The sequence below is a fragment of the Rhinolophus sinicus genome, chromosome 11, assembly GCF_057876585.1.
Source record: "Rhinolophus sinicus isolate RSI-liver-muscle chromosome 11, RSI-T2T, whole genome shotgun sequence".
Taxonomy (NCBI): domain Eukaryota; kingdom Metazoa; phylum Chordata; class Mammalia; order Chiroptera; family Rhinolophidae; genus Rhinolophus; species Rhinolophus sinicus.
Window position 1 is genome coordinate 10,053,833 of NC_142511.1, and position 18,771 is coordinate 10,072,603.

The 18,771-nt window shown below is 39.6% G+C and overlaps 1 protein-coding gene across 1 annotated transcript; it reads right to left on the reverse strand.

The window, feature by feature from the left end:
• Nucleotides 1–4,156: 4,156 nt before the first annotated feature.
• TOR1AIP2 (torsin 1A interacting protein 2) lies at nucleotides 4,157–13,146 on the reverse strand. The gene is made up of 4 exons (XM_019732189.3): nucleotides 13,007–13,146; nucleotides 10,503–11,003; nucleotides 8,201–8,302; nucleotides 4,157–7,542 (listed from the first exon to the last, which is right to left on the reverse strand). The coding sequence occupies exons 1-4, from the start codon at nucleotides 13,038–13,040 to the stop codon at nucleotides 6,782–6,784; spliced, it is 1,398 nt and encodes a 465-aa protein (XP_019587748.3). The 5' UTR covers nucleotides 13,041–13,146; the 3' UTR covers nucleotides 4,157–6,781.
• Nucleotides 13,147–18,771: the final 5,625 nt, after the last annotated feature.

Consider the following 18,771-nt stretch of genomic DNA (forward strand, 5'->3'; position numbering starts at 1 on the left):
CCTCATTCACCTGGAGAAACGCAGAGTTCCAGTGCTGGCCTGCAGGTACCAGCCAGGTCCTGGCTCCACTCCAACCCTTCCTGGTATCCATGTATCCTCCTGGGCTGGGTTTCGCCTCCAACCAGAGGTTTTCTACCCATTGGGAATTGCATCCTTCTTCCCAACAAAGGACTGTTCCCCTGGGTCTAATTAAACATCCTGACGTTAAAGCCGAGGCCTGACCCTCTCACATCCTCTGAAGTCTTTCTCCCAGCATAAAGATTCCGACCAAAGGGATCCAGAGGGATCAGGAGAGTCCAGTCCCCAGACCCCTGCTTACTGAGGGGCTCACCAGCCCCTCATCCTTCCCTCGCCTCTGCCCCCTCCTCTCACCCGGTCCTTAGGCCCCCATCTGAGGGGAAGTCATGAGCTGGTGACAATAAATGAGGAGGAACCCAAAGAGAAAAATGAAGAATTGAGGATTTTAATTAAGGGGGAAAAGTGGTAATATAAAATGTGCATAAAAAAAATTTAAAATGTGCCTGAGACAGACATTGGAAGGATACATAAAAAAAATAATAATAAAAAAAATAAGGAAAATGGTTTCCTATTGGGAGGGAGTGGGGAATCAATGAGATGGGGGCTAAAAGCTTTTCCATGTATGCCTTGTTGTGTTATTTTGATGTGTGTGATTATGTTTCGAAAAGATATTTATCTGAGTTAAATTATACCCAAACTGTGCCTGAGGATAGAGACTGCCCTGTAGAGTCACACAGGGGCCACGTGCTCAGGCTGTGAGCAGGGCCCTCAGGGGAAGCCTGCAGAGGCCTCTTCTCTGATCCTTAATCTCAGGGGGAAGCCTGCAGAGGCCTCTTCTCTGATCCTTAACTGTGAGATGCCTTGGAGTCTTACAGCAGCCGCCTGGGCATGTCATCATTTCTCAACATGCTGCTGCTATATCTAAAATCCTTCCAGCCCTGGGGCTGGGACACAGCTGCCATTGGGCCTCTCAGGGGCTCTCCACAAGCAAAGGGTCTTCTATGTTACAAGTGTGGAGCAGTTTTCTCCCACACGGCCAATGGGCAGAAGCCTAGGAGGCAAACAGTATCAGCCAACATAGGTTCGTACTGTATAAATAAAAAACATTTTTTTTTTGCTTGTGGTAAAATACATATAACCTAAAATTTCCAATGCTAAGTGTTGTGAGGTGGCATTCCATTCACAATGTTGTGCAACCATCACCACTGTTTCCAAAGCTTTTTCATCACCCCAAATAGAAACTCTATAACCATTCATGTTTGAATTATTTTTAACAGTTATGTGTTAATGTTGTATTAAACCAAGTTTTAAGGTAGGCTCACCCTGCCAGTCCTGCCAGAGGGTGGGGTTCCAGAAACCTGTAGGGAGGCAGGGTGGTGAGGAATCCTCTTTTCCCTTCACCCACGAAATGTCTTAAGCATATACTGGCTTCAAGGAAACTCCAAAGATAAAAGGGTTGGAATGTAGCTTTGCAGCCTGTTCTGGGGGAAAGGTGAAGGGAGGCCTGAGCAGGCAGCATGTTTTAGGATGAAGAGGATTTACAGTGGAGAGATTGAACCAGCTGGGAGATGCAAGGCCCAGGGGGCCGAGAGTCACAGTGGTAGGGTGGGCAGCTCGGAGGCCTGGCCTCCTTCCTCCCTGCTGTCAGCACATCAGGTCCTCAGCAGTGTCCGTCCATAGGATGGATGGCAGAGGCCTCAGGCAGAACCGTCCACTCACTCATCCACGGGAGCCAGCTCAACAGCAGACTTCACTGCACTGGGCCGGCTCCACTGAGCAGCCACCTTTCCCCTCACGGCCTCCAGACTGCCACAGCGGTGGAGTGCTGGCCACAGAGAGGACAGGGGAAGGAAAGCCAACCAGATGCACCCCAGACCCTGCCCAGGGACCTCAACCAAACCAATGTGTGAATGCACATGAGGTCTGTGAACCCATAGGGTTTCAATGTAAATGCGTGTGTGTCGGGTATCCAGAGAGGGTCCACGCCTCTGCCCCCCCCCAAAAAAAAAAGTTAGAAAAATAACAGGAATTTCCCCCATCACATTCATCCCACGTGGGATGACTTTTTCATTATAACTCTGCCCCCACACAACCATCTCCACCAGCCCCAATTTTGCCTGTGCTTCAAGCCTTTTCCACTCCTGGGCCACCCCTTGAAGACATCGCTCCCTTTTCTGGTTCCTCTCTCTACCTCTGTGACAGTGACACTCTAGGTTGGTGGTCAGCGTGTCCTTTATCTTCCTGGGTAGACAGGTTGTTCGTGGAGGGTGGTTTCAACACTGCCTCAGCCCGACCCCCAGCACAGTGCTCTGTGCAGTTTGCAGCCAGTCAGTCTGCAAAGGAAGGAGGCTGCTGCAGGAGACCTACTGTGAGTGCTTGGAATGAGTATTGGGAAATCCTTTGTTCTTCACGTTCAGGCTCACCTTACCCTTTGACTTGAGCCCATTTCACTGAAAGCTTGTATGTTAAGATATGCAGACTCTTGAGAATTACTACTTTTCTGAACTGCAAAAATAAATCAGATTTTCAAAACTGAATTCAGGTTTGGTAGAAAACTATTCAATGAAGTATGTGAATAGGTGGGTTGTATAGACTAATGGGGGCAGCCAGCCAGAAGCGGGTGGAGGGGCTGAGATGGGTATTCAGATGGCTCTGCTCTCTGATTCTGGTTTGGCAACATTCTAAGGCAGAATTCTTCATGCAGTCTGGACTCTCCCACTCCCAACACACAAGGGAATGGTGTCCACACTTAAGAAACACATTTTCTATCAGCATGCTCCAAATTGGAAGGAAGTCCCAGAGCTGTACTTTCAGCCCTACTCTCCCTCTTACTCAGGAAGCCTCGTTAGTAGGGCTGGTAGCACCCGAAGAATGCTCTGTGAGATAAGCAATAGATTCTAGGTATAGCGTCTGCACCATGGCCCACTTCACTGAAGGCCACAAGGCCGCCTGGCCTTCACAGCGTTCTGGGGCTCTTGAGTTTATTGCTAAATGAGGGCCGTCTCCTTTCCCACCATCAATGACAACATGCCCAGTTCTCTAAATTTGCTTTTTTTGGAACTATAATCAAGAATCAGTCAACTGAGAAAAATTAAGATTTTTTTTCTTTTGGTAAAACCAGACAGCTCATTTGAATAAGGCACATTTTTCAACATCCCTAAGAAACAAATGCAAAAGCAACCACAGCTAGGGACGACGGGAAACACCAAGAAATTGGACATGAAAGCTGCAGCGCCCATTTATACTGGTTAAGTAGGAAAAAAAATTGGGTTTGAAAGTCAACGTGCTGCTTCTTTCTTTTATGGCAGGGATGGCAAATCTCACGTAATCTGATCGCCTGGAAGCAGCTGCCTGGAGCCTTGATAAGGCTGAGACCTCGTTTGGGCACAGGAAGAGCAGAATGGCTGTGCCACAGCATCTTGCCAACTCTGCCCAACCACGATGTGACTCAGCCCCTGGTTCTCAAGCCCACGATCTTCCCTTTGGTTCAGGTAAATCCTCTTAGCCAGCAGCAAATTTAGTGTATGAGCCCCGATGAGGGAGGAAAATGGGAGATCATTTCCCAGTACAAGAACCAGTCTCTGGAGTTTTACAGGCATCAAAACAAGCTGAAATAGATACCGCAGGTAATGCTGGAGGGAAGGCATTGAGGTCGAAATTCTTTATCTCTTTACAGATTATGTGTAGATTAGGGGATGCTGGTTGTGTTCTCAGGACATTTGGATAAAGCTAGTGTGGTTCTTCACTAGTTTATATGTTTTTAAAAACAGGTTGAGAAGCAGTGAATTAGTTGGAAATGAGTTTCAATAGCCCAGTGTCAAATCTGAATGAGGCAAATGCAGGCTACAACCTAACAACATAAATAGGAATAAGGCATATTGTAAAGCTTTTTGGAGAAACAGTTGTATATGGATATCTTAACTTTATTTAGTTCTCTCTAGACTTGGTAACATCTTTTTTGCAAATATATTATTATTCACAAGTATGTGACTCAGAACCCTCAGTATCGGATCATTGCATAGACACCTTTAGAAAAATATCTTGAATAATCATTTCGTATTTCCACAGATAATGATAAAGGGATCTGTAATCAGTAATATTCACAGTATGTATATAAAGACAAATATAAACAATGATAGAGTGTTCAAGATACTTTAATTTTTAAAATAACAAAAAACAAAGCCCCTATGACTTTTCAACAAATAAATTTTAAAATGAAATATATTATGCTTAAATCAGTGAACAAAACATTAAAATGAATACTGATACTTAACTACATATTCAACTTTTGAAAAACATTAAAAACTGCTTTTATTAAATGATATATTAAGGGCTTTACAAAGATGCACTGGTTTATTTTTATAATTATTGTTTTATTTTCAAATTATAAAAAAGTTTTCACGTTGCTATTTCTTACAAGTAAACTGTGTATAGATAATAAGCTTTATTCCCATTAAATAATCCTAAGCAGATATAACAATTATATTTTCTATTTAACATTAGTTTTTGAAGTGCTAGATACCTGCGTACAATTTTTGGTAAAGATCGTATAGCTGAATTATTATCACTTTCACATTGTATATTTGTTATATGTAGTTTAACATCAGTGCTCATTATGCTTCCTGTCTTTAACAGATAAAAATATAAATCAAACAATTAATAACTGTGAAAGGGTCAAAACCACCTCAGCGGCTGCACAGTTCACCTAGGGGATGGTGGGTGACAGCATGCTAAGCCTTACCACTGTAAGCACGGAGGCCTTCAAATGAAATACATTGAAATTATTTTATTGATTTAAAGAAACAGAAACAAGGTCATGACTACCTTTAGCGATATGAAGCCCCTACAACTTCTCCACCACCCCTTGGAAATTAAGTAGGGAACCTAAAATATGCACCACAGGAAAAAAAAAAAACCTCAAGTCCAGGGACAATTTCTGATTCCACCAGTTGCTTCTAGAACTCTGCTATTAATCAAGAAGTGACTTATGTTAATATGTTATGTAATGAGAGTTGTTCTATAATAATAAATGGTGATGTTTCAGTATCACATATGGTATCATATACCCACAAGTCATTGTTCTAAGTCAAATAAACAAGCTATCTATTATAGTAATGAAAGGTGAACAATAAGCTATACAAGAACATTTGGAAACTTGAAAAATGCAAAAAATACAAACAACTGAGTAGAAATTAAACTCAGTACATTAGATAATAAATTTTAATTATTTGTACATTTAAAAATATAAATTTTTACGCTTTAAAAATAATCATTTTATTCATGAAAAGACCCAGAGCTAATAATATACTGCTTCTTTGAACAATGCATTTTGAAGTAGTGGACAGAAAACTGACAGCATTTTCAGTTGATTGCACTTATACAAGGAAGGAGACGTGTTTTTTATCAAAGGCTACATATTAAAAAGATTTGTTAACATTTCTTAAATTTCCTTTTCTAAATTACATTGAAAGGAAAGGTGGAGAAACTATATTCAACTGAATGAAAAAATAAGACGCTTTGCTTCAGCTATGATCTGAGTCACTGGCAGATTAGATATGCACACTTCGCACTGGTTACAGATCCGAGGTAGCATAGGTCAGCAGGCCAATGAAATAGTTGTACAAGGCATCATCGGTCTGTGTGATGTAATGCTAGCAACTGAGATCTAGAAAGGCAGAAAAATTTTGCATATACTGTATAGATTTTTCTCCAATTTCCTCTGAGTTTACATTAGATCGACACTGATATTATGTTCACTATGCTTTTACTTTATGCTCAGGCAGTTCTTTCCTCAAATCTGTTGGAAGATTGCTTCAGAAGGTCCCTTTAGGTATGCCCTGTTAGGTATGCCCCTACCTCAACTGAGCACAACATAAGGCCTTGGTTATAAGAGATGTATGTGTTTCAAATAGATTCTTCCCCCAGTTCTTTGTGATTTCTTTTTAGGTATTAGTAAGAATCTCTGTTATCTTCTTACTGTTTCTGAAACTCCTTCCATACTTTAATCATGTGACTTAAGAAAAAACGTATCCCAGAACCTCACTGAAATATTCCAGGAGCATGATGACCATTCCTAGGAGTGCCACGTAATGGAACAGACACAGCCAATTGGAACTTCGTTTCCAATGATTATAAGCAATTCCCCCAATTTTTAAGAACATTTCTTGGGTACAGCTGCTTTTATCCCAGCTCATTCACAGAAAAATAGTACAATGCCTTCCGTATAGTATTTAGGTTAAGTATTTGAATTCAAATTTCCTTTTTTAATACTATTCAAAAGTGCAAATTAGTATAAAATGTAATCCCACAACTAGGCTATTAAACTGAATTTTTAAAATGTTTGACATAGGATAGAAAAAAAAACTTTTTAAATTATCATTGCTTCATAACTGTAATTGCTTTAGTCCAAATACTATCCGAAAGGCTTTTTAGATTCTCAAGAAAACAAAATCCACTCTGTAGTTACTCTTGGCAGATTCCTTTCCTGTGCAGTAATTCTGTTGCTGTCTTATAATCCTCAGTTACATACACCATGCTGTTTCAAACCTGATTGGCTTGAAAAGTAGTCAACCTTTAACTTTGTCAAGCTTTGAGTAGAAAAACATTACAAAAAGTGAAAAATAAATTTGTTTCCTAAAATAAGCTTATTTGGGCATTTCCGGTGATTTGCTCACATTCATCAATCTCTTTCTATGTCATTGGAAGGCTTTTAAACTGACTTTTTCGTCAACCTCCAACTTCCATAAGCAGCTCTGAGCTTAGCTTATAGGTGGCACCCCTGTTCCTCTATGGTCCTCACGGGCTGGACAGGCAGCACCAGGTGGGAAATGCGGCTCCACAGGCCACTCAGCTTGTCCGAGTCCATGTGGTTGAAGGAGGTGGGTGTGTCTGAGTCGGTAAAGCGGGCCCAGAGTAAATCTCTCACTTTTTCCTCCGTTTCCCTTGGGCCGACACTTGCTTCTAATGTCTCCTCCTCTAGGAGAACGGTCAGGACCAGGGCCACGTCTTTGAAGGCGGCATTCTCATGGTCACAATACTTGTAGAAAATCAAGGTGGAGCCCGCGGGAAGGGATTCAAAGCGGTGGACCACGGCAGCCTTCTGGCCATTCTCAAAGCCAGAGCTCAGCGCCATGTCAACCAGCAGCTTGACCACGTCGCTGTCCTGCCGGCTTCTTCCAGCCCCGTCGATCTCAATGGCAGAGACCTTCTGGGAAGAGGTGTAGGCATCCGCCACGTGGTGGCTCAGGCACTTCAGGGTCTCTCTTCCCTCTCGAGCTGCTGTGAAAATGATGGTGGCAGGCTCGCTGGGCTTGGAAGCATTGAGATGCTTCTGGAGAAACTTACGTCCTCTCTGCCACAAAAAGGAACTCTGGCCCGGAAATTTATCCTTCAACTGGCTGAACTGAGCCAAAAAGGCCTCCAAAGCTGGATTTTTGGGCACTTGCTGTGCTGGAGAGGAATAGTAGCTATGAACAGAGCTTAGCAAAGCAAGAGTCAGAACCAGGAAGCCAAGGAAGATGGAGCCTGTCAGGGGATGAAACGATAAACAACAAAATTGGAGCAGATGAGAGTCAAAAACAAAGCCTGAGGTGAACTGAAATATGAGGTAAAGCTACTGTCACATTTTGTTGGTTGTGGTAAGTTTCTTTTGCCAAAATCCTTTAAACTTTCTGCTCTTAAAATCTACCAGATATACCTTTTCTGATTTCTTAGATTTAATTATTTGAACGTACAATATCTTTGTTAAAAGGTAAATGCTAAGTTCATGTATCTGCTGCTATAATATCTTGCTACAGTATAATATAAAGTTGTGATTTAGAAATGAGCTATCGATATATTCGTCCACCTTCTCAAAGTACCTACTACCTGTAACAGGCCATTTTTCTTCTAAAGGCTCAAAACGTAAAAATGCCATTTGCGATGTTAATAATACTCTCTAATGGAAAAGGCAGTTTTAGTTTCTTGTTTATGAAATGCCTTTCCTCCTGTAGGAATTCCCATTTTGTTAAGGATGACAAAGCACCAGCCAGCATCCCTAAAGGAAAGTCCCTACAACTCTATCGCTCTATTTTACAATTATTATCACACACTGTCTTAAAACACACTGAAAGAATCTGCAAGGTATTGTCACAGTATTTCTGAATGTGAATCAACACTGCAGTAAGACCCGTTTTATTCTCACCGTAGCTAAAAAACTCCTTTTTATTATTCTTTCGTATAGTTCCTTGTGTATTTTCTTTGTTTTCTTCCAATTTTTGTATTTCTTGTTGGTGACTTTCAGCTTCTGGGGGGAAAAAAAGAACATTATTTTCAGACAGTACACAAATGACAGTGTGTATACCTTCACACCTCATACCAAAACAAAGAATTGTTTGACTGAAAGGATTTCTATACTTTGTAAAGTTTTTTTTAATACAAGGCAAACTTTTTTCCCTATCTTTTCCTTATGGCTCACTAACTTTTATTCTGCTTAGAAGAATAAAATGTAGGGCTCTGAAATTCATTTAAGGAGACTGCTGTTGCTACATTCATAATTCCTCACTGGCCCTTCCATCAAGGACAAAGAAGCGAGTATCCTCCTATTGCAGCCAAACTATCTCAAATGTGATTCAACAACACGTACAAAATTAAGAAGCACTGTAAGAAATGTCAGCCATATGTAAGACTCAACACCACAGGGCAACGATTCCAGTGTTCAAGTCTCACATGGCTCCTCCAGGTCCCCAAGTATACAAAGGACGAGGCACTACTCTTAGAGACAGCAGCAATCACTGTGAAGTTGCAAAATAGCTTACAAAAGCTAGTTTGAAACTCTTAGTGAAAGAGATATACAAAACAGGGAATACAAGGTTCAGAAAATTGATCAACTGTATAAAAATGTAGGTGTGGGGTGAGACACCAATCTTTCAATGTGTGGGTGGAAAGGAGGGCGGTAGCACTCGAAGCTAAGTCACTCTAGAGTCTAGGTGTGTGCTTGAACCCAGGCAGGTACCTCGTGTCACAGTGAAAGCTGAGTATTGCTCATAACCCTTCCTGGAAAAACACCTCAAATGGCATACTCTGTTAACATAAACAAGCAGAATCATCTTCACCTGTAAAGGAGGGTTCATTTAGTCATATCACACCAAAAAACCAGATTTTTAAAATATCGCATCACGGAATTTAAGGGCTGAAAGGATCTTTAGTGAACACCTACTCCAGCCCCCACCTTACCTATCATGAAAAGGTTCAGGGATGTTAAGCGTTTTGCCCAAGGTCACATGAAGAGATGTGGCTGAGCTGAGATTAGAACAAGGTTTCTCACCTCCCTAGATTAGCTCATTCCATTATATTAAGTTGCTTCCCAAAAATAAACTACATTTTAAAACAATATTTTCTTCCTCTCTTCAGTGAACCTGCATACCAGTGAGATTCTGATGGCAGATAATGGTCCATACAAATCTCATTCATTCCTTCATTTAACAAATATTCATAAAGTTGCTTCTCTGTGCCAGGTGCCACAGAAACACAATGAGAGACAACAGTCCTTGCCTTCACTGAAGCTACAGACTGTTCTAATGAATAATGAATGAAACAGATATTTGAGATCAGTCATTGATTTATAGTGAAACATAAATTTCCAGCCCTTTGTCAAGTCCCTGGTGAACAGGATATCTTATACTGTATATGCCTTTGCACTGACAAATAGGCATTTCAGACTGAGCTCTTCAGACTACTTATAAAACACAATCACAGAAGGTGAGAGCTGGAGAGCATCTTGTGTCCGACTTCTCCATTTTACTAAGAGGAAACTGAAGTGCCAGGAAGTTAAGAGACTGGCCCAAAGTCACCCAAGTTAGCAAGTGGGAGGGCTGGGCCGCAACTAGAATCCATGTCTCCTGACTTCCAGTAAGGACACAGCACGTTGTAACTATTATCTTCATGAGGGGAGATAAGATGCTTGTTCTTAATCTACAAGCGAGGAAAAGCAGATGTAGAGAGATGAACTGATTTGTTCCAAGTCCTATACAACTGAAATGCCTGCGTGAAGGGTACTTACTGTACTACAGACGTTGGGTTTTAAATATCCCTATCTCTTCATTTTTGTAGCATTTAGTTTCCCCAAAAATAAAGATTTAAAAAATATAAATGAAAACATGCTCATAAGAAATAAAGAAAAAGCCAGAGGTGAATTTTTTAAAAGGCATGCCCTTTTTTTTTTAACCATACTGCATTAATATAAACAGTAAATAAATAAAAACGTTGTTTTAAAAATGCAGTTTAAGTGTGGGAAGCAACTTTATGTCATGGAACGAGCTGATCTAGTTGATGAGAAACCTCATTCTAATCTCAACTCAGTCATCTCTCTTCTGCGACCTTGGGCAAAGCCCAAAGGCCTTAACCTTAGGAAAGCAACAAGTTTTCTGAAAAGGACCTTGTCCTATGCTGTGTTCTCGGTGACAGAGCAATACAAAACAGGACAGAAGTTCAGTGGGTTCTCTCACCTGGCGCCAGCAGTCGCCTCCTCAGTGCGCCCTGGCTCTCCAGCCCTGCCCTGGAAGGACCAGACTGGGCATCCTCAGGGTCTACGACAGGTGGCTCCTGGGGCACTCCAGGTCTGTCGCTCGCTTCCTCGGGGAGGGCGGCAGAGATGTTCTCTAAGTGTGCATCTGCTCCTCCTGCCTTGTCACTTGGAGAACTGTTGGGTTCTTCACCCAGACTTTCTGAAGAGAGTTGATGCCCTTGTTCTCCCTCCTGAAAACTCTGCTTGGTCTCATGTTCTGTTTCAGCCTTTGGATAGGTCCCATCAGTTGTTTCATCCGGACCCGCTGATTGATCGTCTGTATCTGCACTTCCTGAACCTATTGTTTCTACCTCTTGGTGGTCCTTGTTGAAACCAGAGGCAGGGTTTAGTACCACTTCTTCTTCAGTGGTACTTGCTGTAACTGTGGTCTCCTGTACCTGAGAATTTATTGATGGGTCATTGTCCAAATCCTTTGGAGAGTCTATTGAGATAAAAAATTACCATTTTCAGTGAAAAAATTTCCCCTTTTTTTTTGTTTTTGTATTTTAACAAGATCCCTGATAAATAAGTAATATTTATATAGATTTTTATGGTTTACAAGGCATTCTTCCTAAACATTATTTCTCCTGACACCCACTAAGAGATTAAGACAAACAAATTTATTATCGTGTTAATAAATTTAACCAGTATTAGGTTGGTGCAAAAGTAATTGCGGTTTAAAAGGTTAAAAATTGCAAAAACCGCAATTACTTTTGCACCAACCTAACAGCAATGTAAAACATTCTGAATGACAGAACCAACATTTAGTTGTATTAAATAATACATCCTCTCTCTAATGAAGTAATGGATCTAGGCAATCGTCAACAGCAACTAAAACCATTATGCAAAAAGCTAATGAGGAATTTGATCATGGATGGCCAGACAGACAACTGCTGTCCCACTCATCAGTCTTAACAACACAAAAAGAGGGAAAACCAGACATCGTTAACCTCCCGAGTCAATGCAATAGAAAGTGCACTATACCACGTAGAAAGCACCCCTGCAAAACAACTGAACTTGAATCTGATCACGCTTCTAGAGCTAATTACCAGTTTCTAAGAAATACAGGGATTGAGAAATATATTAAATTCTGCCTCAGGAATGTAATCAGTAAAATCCAGAATGTGGGACATTCCAAGGGACAAACGACTCTGTTTCTTTCGTAATAGCAAGAAAAAAAAAAAAGGGGTGACCTGTTGATTAAGAGAGACTTACTTCAGAGACACAGCAACCAAATGCATTATGTGCAACACTGTTTAGATCCAGTGTCTGAGAAACCAATTTTTAAAGAAATATTTATGAGACAATCAGGAAAATTTGCATGCCTTTTATTTGATGATACTAAGACATTTTTGTTCATCTTTTAGAATAAAGGTATTGTGATAACATTTTTAAAAACAATCCTTATCTTTTAGATAAGGATTTCAAGTATTTAGATAAGCTTTCAAGTATTTACTGTTCAATGGTTAGGAAAAAGGAGAAGTGAGGGAGTCTAGAGGAAACAATATTAACCATATGTTGACAGCAGATAAAGCTGTTTGATGGCTACATGGGTTTCACTTCATCTCTCTATATACATTTGAAATTTTCTCTAACAAAGCTTAAAAAAAGAAGGCAACCTACAAGATACATAAATCAAATGCTGTGTGAGACCCAACTGTAAAGATAAACAGACAGACAATAAAAAACAAAGAAACCCAACTAAGAGAAAAAGATTATTAGACAACTGGGGAAATGTGAATACTCATGGATATGTAATGATATTAAGAAATAACGATTACTAATTTTCGGGTGTGATAATGCTATTTTGGTTACATATTTTTTGTAATCTATCTTTAAGAGATATAAACTGTTTACAAATAAAATGATATAATGTCTTGGATTCTCATTTAAATATTCCAAGGCAGGCCACAATATCACCATTATGTAGTTGAAGTTAGATGTTGAGTGCATGGGGGTTCATTATACTGTTCTACTTTTATACATTTTAAAAATGTCCTTGGTAAAAGATTTAAATAAATATGCCCTTCTTCACTTCTGAAAAATCGACTTCACATTTTGCCTATTTTGTATATCCTACACAGAAGTAGCATGAATTTAAATTTCATCTGTCCCTATAATTGAAAGATCCCCTCTAAATATATACCATATCTCAGTTTTCTTGATTTTTTAAATAAATATTTGTCTACCATATATTTTTAGGATGCATTGCATTTTTCTAATACCATTCTATGATTGCAGTCTTAAAACATTAATCTTACTTATAATCTGGTATTATGGTAAAATTTAGTAAATATAAAAGAATAAGAATAATCATAACAAATGAATTAAGTTAACTTCTTTGTTACTTCCAAACTTCAGGTGTCAGTCATCAGAGAGTTTCTCTCTCAGCACAGCCCTAGTTTCCTACAACACCAACTTCAATGCTGTACAAACGAGTCTTACCCTCCAAAGGATCCCTGAGTCCTCCGTCGGCCATGTTTGTCTGCTGTCTCTTCAGACTTTGGGATACCTTTTGTTAGTGTCTGGTTTTCCTCGCGAAGATGTCTTGTTTTCTTCTTGTCCCAAGTCCCAAAAGACTCATGCTTCCCGTGGACCCAGGAAAGGCATATATAGAGTGACTAAAATGAAAATGAAAAACAAAAAGAATTTAAATGACTTTTCATTAGTACATGGAAGAAAAGCCAATTTCAGCTGTATTTATTAAATCTGTTTAGTTTGAGTATTTCCTCTCTGAAACTTTTTCTAGTGAAGAAAAAATGTTCTCTGGCTTTCTTGAGGATCATTCCACATCCTGGACTAGAAATAGAAAAAAGCTTCAGATTATTAACCTTGAATGCCATAATCTCCTAATACGTTCCCGTGTGGTTGAAAGGATGTAAAATGTAAGACCAAGTAACCAGAATCTTAAAGAAAACATCTATGAAATTGAAATAAAAAGTAATTCTAAGAGTGAAAATGTAAGTCACTACTGAATTCATCACTGCAGATTTCCTTTATGTTTTCTATTTCTGTTCCATATAAATTTTTCAGAATTTGCCTGTCAGAAGCTTTTACTTACACTTAACAAGTACCAATGCACAGGGGTTACTTGCAAACTAAGATGGCTTCCTTGGTATTAGGAGTAGGAAATACACATTTGGAGTTCATCACTGCCTTCTTAGTGGTATTCTTTTGTAAAATACAGAGACATAACTTCTTATACAATGCGTTTTAAGGTAGTACTGAAAGAAGACTGATACATAAACTAGTATGAGCTATATACAAAAGGAATCCAAATCAGAGGTTAAAAGCAATAAAAACTGTATCGTTTTATAGTTAAATCTTATTTTTTGTCGAAAACAATACTATCCAAAGTTACTTAAACTTCATTATCTGTAAAAATGATTAAGGTTTGCTAAATACAAAAATATATGTGATCCTCAAAAAATTAAGACTAGAAGAACTACTATATGATCAAGCTATTCCACTTCTGGATATTTGTCCAAAGAATCTGAAAACACTAATTGAAAAAGATATCTGCACCCCTATGTTCATTGCAGCATTATTCACAATAGCCAAGATACGGAAACAACTTAAGTGTCCATCGATGGATGAATGGATAAAGAAGATGTGATATATATATATATATATATAATGGAATACCACTCTGCCATAAAAAAAGAATGAAATCTTGCCGTTTGGGACAATATGGATGGAACTTGAGGGTATTATGCTAAGTGAAATAAGTCAGACGGAGAAAGACAAATACCGTGTGATTTCACTCATGTGGAATCTTAAAAAAAAAAAAACACACACACACAACATAAATGAACAAACAAAACAAAACTCATAGATACAGAGAACAGATTTGTGGTTACCAGAGGATAAGGGGGTCAATTTTATGGTGAAGGATGGAAACTAGACTTTTGATGGTGATCACTTTGTAATATATACAGATGTCAAATTATAATGTTGTGTACCTGCAACTTGTATAATATTACATACCAAGTTGACCGCAATAAAAAACAAAAAAATATATGTGAAAGAGCTTTGTAAAGTGTACATTTTGAGAGACTAGCCAACTAGCCTTCCTTTGTATCTTTCTTACAGCACAATTTTGTAAAATTAAAAAACTTTTAATCCCAAATGCCTAACACAGTGCCATCTTTTAACTGAAAAGATATGAATGAATGAATGAATGAATGAATGAATGAATGAATGAATGAATGAATGAATGAAACAAATGAATAGTGGTACCAATGATAAACTAGAAGGGAAGGGAGGAGTTGGAGACAGGCGTCCTTTCTGCTGGTGCAGACCTACGGACTACAGTGATACACAGCATATCAGTGTTTCCTGGGAGAAGTACTGATTGGAAAAGGGCATGAGGAGACATTTTGGGGTCACAAAAGTGTTTCATATCTTTATTGAGGTAGTGGTTACACTTGTCATCAAACTTAAATCTCTACATTTTATCGCATGTAGAATATCAATAAACTTTATTTCAAACAAACAGAACTGCTCTCAAAAATGTGTTACTTCATACCTAGATGGCAGCCCGTAAACATCCTGCAGAGAAACCACCGCAGGTATTTCTATAATCTGACAAATGCCCAGGGTGCTCCTTTCTTGTCTCAAGGCACATGTCAGTCCTGTAGGCCATTTCTTCAGGCCCTTTGTAACACAGCGTGTTCATGTTCACAGCTGAAGCGGTTTTCCCTCACAGCTGCAAGGAAGAAGTGGTACAGACATGGAGCTTTTTGACACATCCTCACAAGAAGTCACCTTGTGGGGGTTCTGGGAGAGCTGCAGGCCAAGGTCAATCTTTGGAACAGTGTCCAGTCCATACCAGGAAGCGTGTACATTAGGGACCTCTGCACTGCGTAACGGAAGGGAGGCAGAGCCTCACCCTGATGGAACTGGGATGTTGGAGGCTTTCTGCAGCTGTAGGAAAAAACATTCCACAGTATGTTCAAAAAAAAAAAAAAAATGGTAACTTCGATGGGGACTTTTGCAAAAAGGAACTGATGGAGACCTGTGTGTTCCATATGGCACAAACACATTTATGTGGAGGGAAGCCCTTTTCAGTTGGATTGTGAAATGTTGGTTTTCAGTGCCCCGTATGTGGAGGTTATGATGATTCGTTTTTCCACATAAGTAAAACTTAGGTTCATCACTGGAGGCATCTCCACTTGCCTGGGACCCTGCAATCTGCAGTAAAACTTTTATCTTTTTGTTTTAACTGTTTCCATGAGGGCCGGAAACTGGTGAAAGCAAATAAGGTTTTATTCTCCATTTACGGAGAATGCACCATGTGGTAGGCTGAGGGATGTGTCCTTAATGTCAATATCCTGGGACTTCTCTAGAGAGGGACACAGATTTGCTTCACTACTTCCTTTGCAGATGTGGCTGCCCTGTGCTCTGTCTTGTAAGATGTCCCCTTTCGGCTCCATCTCCCTGTACCAATGGCAATGCTTTGACAACCTGGTAGGTGTTCACTGTCCAGTACACAGGATGGTCTTTGCACTGCGGTAACAACCAAGTTTAGCAGAGTCCAACATGCAAAATTAAGTGTTATAAGGGTAACTCCACAGATTGATCATATTACATGTTTATATATGAATGTTACTGAGTCGTAAAATTTTGAAAGTGTCCAATTCTTTTTTATTGCTCTGTACATTGTTTAAATAGATATAAAATGCAAAATTAAACCCATGAACAGAAAGGATACACATCAGCTTCCATTTAGTGCTCGCTTCTGCAGAGGAAGATGTGAACAAGAATGGGATTCGCCTGTACCTGTCAAGTATCTTTAAGAAAAGAGAACCAAGGTAAATGTGGCAAAATGTTCATGTTAGATCTGAGTACATAGATGAATGCTGTTTTCTGCGCTTTTCTATCTGTTTGATGTAGTTAATGTTTTAATGAGTAAAAAAATAAATTAGCTTCTGTGGGGGAAAGAATCAAAAGGAAAGGCATGGAATGGTGATTCTTTGAGCCCACATGTATGGGCTTATGTTACAGAGACATCATTCAACCACAGTCTCCCATATATTTTGTCACAACCAGTTGGGAGGAGACAGGATAAGGAAAAGCAGCCTATGAGGACAAAATCGGGGCTGGGAAAGCAGTAGAACCCCTCACCCAACCGCTAGTCCATCCTGGAAACTTCTAGTCTCGCCATGGCAACCAGGAAGGAGAGGATGGCATGGAGACCTGGAGGAGACCTACACAAAAAGGAAGAGGCAAGCAGGTATCAAAAAGCACTGTTATCTGCAACACTGAGATGGAAATTGTTTTTTAAAGGAGAGGGAAATTAGAAGTTTAGCAGCAAAGACAGACAAGAGAATCAGGCAATCCTGGATGGTAGTTTAGATATAAATGCCATCGTGACAAATGTATGGCAGTCAGAGCTCAATACGTATGTATCTTTTTTCTATTTCTAAACACTTATTTTAGTGCATGATGCCATTTTAGGCTCTAGGGATAAAAAGCAGCGGATATCTTGGCCCTAAACCACTTACCATCCCGCTGTGGAGACAACATAAAACACACAAGGACAGTGACAGCTAACATTTACGGAGTGCCTTCTCTGGGCCAGGCAGCATTCAAAAGCACTTTATGTATTAACTCATTACATCTTCACAATCTTATGATGTATGGATTTTAATTATTTCTTCTATTTTACAGATGGAGAAACTGGACAGAGGTGAAATTGCCCAGGGTCATTCAATATTGTCAGAATTCGAAGACAAACCCAGGTCAGCTGGCTGCAAAGCCATCATTTTTCCTGTACAACAAGCAGTTCTTTGTTCCCAAGATTCCATGGAGGGTCAAAGGCTGTCGGGGGGGAACTGAAGAGATGGACAGGGTATGACTTGTCTCCCTTTGACAGGTATCTATAAAGGGATCTGTAACATGCTGATGGCCACATACTCTGGATGTCATGGAATTCTTTCTGTGCCTGGGCTTGCCTGGGGTTTAACTGAGAGATGAATCTCAACTCAGTCATCCACAACCCAGGTCGGCCTTCTCTTTAGTACATATTTTCTCCCCTGTTTGCCCCAGCATGTTTCCACTAATCTTCCACTCCCAGGTCTGCCATAAAATAACAGGGGGTAGTTATATGTCATGTTTAAAATGGCCACCATTATGTGAAAGTAATATTGTTGACTCCTCCTCCGTATGGAAGAAATGGACACGGCTCACATAATCCAAAATGGATAACCGTCCAGATCATTTGTCGTGAAAATTAATTGTAGGCAAATACTTACACTTTCAAGTTCAGTATTTGTAACTATGGAGTATTCTAGAATCATCTACAATGTTTTAGGCAAGTATAGTCATACCGAAAAGACCTAAGCTGAAAAGCTACAACGCTTTCTAAATTTTCTCTCTTGCTCAATTTTATGAACTCTTCCACTTGATGTTATTTCTAAGAGCAGATCACATAACAGGTATGTGATAATATGATCATGTCTGCAGGTCAAGTACCCTACTTAATGTAACATTAAAATTAGTATTTTTGATTCCTTTCTCTTGCTCATATAGTCACTTAGTTTATGACACCACACAGAATTGTTTGTGAGGAGGGCTACAAGAGTCCCATTATTTTAATTAATGAGAAAAATGTGACTGAGTTGTAGCCTGAAATACCAACAATGACCTTCAGACTGACGTGAAATCCTTTTATGTCAACAGCAAAGTACAATAACTATCTCCATCTTGCAGTGTTAGGAGCACTCAGTTCCCATCCTGTGAAACCAGATAACTAACCACCGTGCTTGTGCTGCCATTGCATTTCTCCCAGTTTGGTCGGCAGAGCAGAGTCTCCTAAGGCACTGCTTATAAAATGCAGATTCCCCAGCCCTGTGAGCAATCTACAGAATCAAACTTCCTGTGAGATCAAGAAATTCGCAATTTTTTGACAAGCTCATGCAGATAGATTTGAAAATCAATGGTATAAATCCATTCAATTTGTCATTACTATTAAAAAGGAGAGACTGGTCAAAACAGAAAGACCTTTTCTTTAGTTTGCTGAGAATTAAAATGGCACATATGTAGAGGGTTTCTTAGTATGTATGTGAAAAAATTTAGGGGTACTGATCATTAACACTATCCTCACAAGCAATACATCGTAAATGTTCACTTTTTGAAGTGAGCTTTCGGATACTGGAGGAGTTCTTAACCAAGGGTTAATGATAAACTAACTAGTCTTCACGCAGGTG

What these genes read in the sequence shown, in the direction of transcription:
- TOR1AIP2 (XM_019732189.3), bottom strand. Translation starts at nt 13,040, where the DNA reads ATGGCCGACGGAGGACTCAGGGATCCTTTGGAGG. An exon ending in ACTCAGGGATCCTTTGGAGG is followed by an intron (nt 11,004 to 13,006) that starts GTAAGACTCGTT and finishes TTATCTCAATAG; the next exon opens with ACTCTCCAAAGGATTTGGAC. An exon ending in GAGGCGACTGCTGGCGCCAG is followed by an intron (nt 8,303 to 10,502) that starts GTGAGAGAACCC and finishes TTTTCCCCCCAG; the next exon opens with AAGCTGAAAGTCACCAACAA.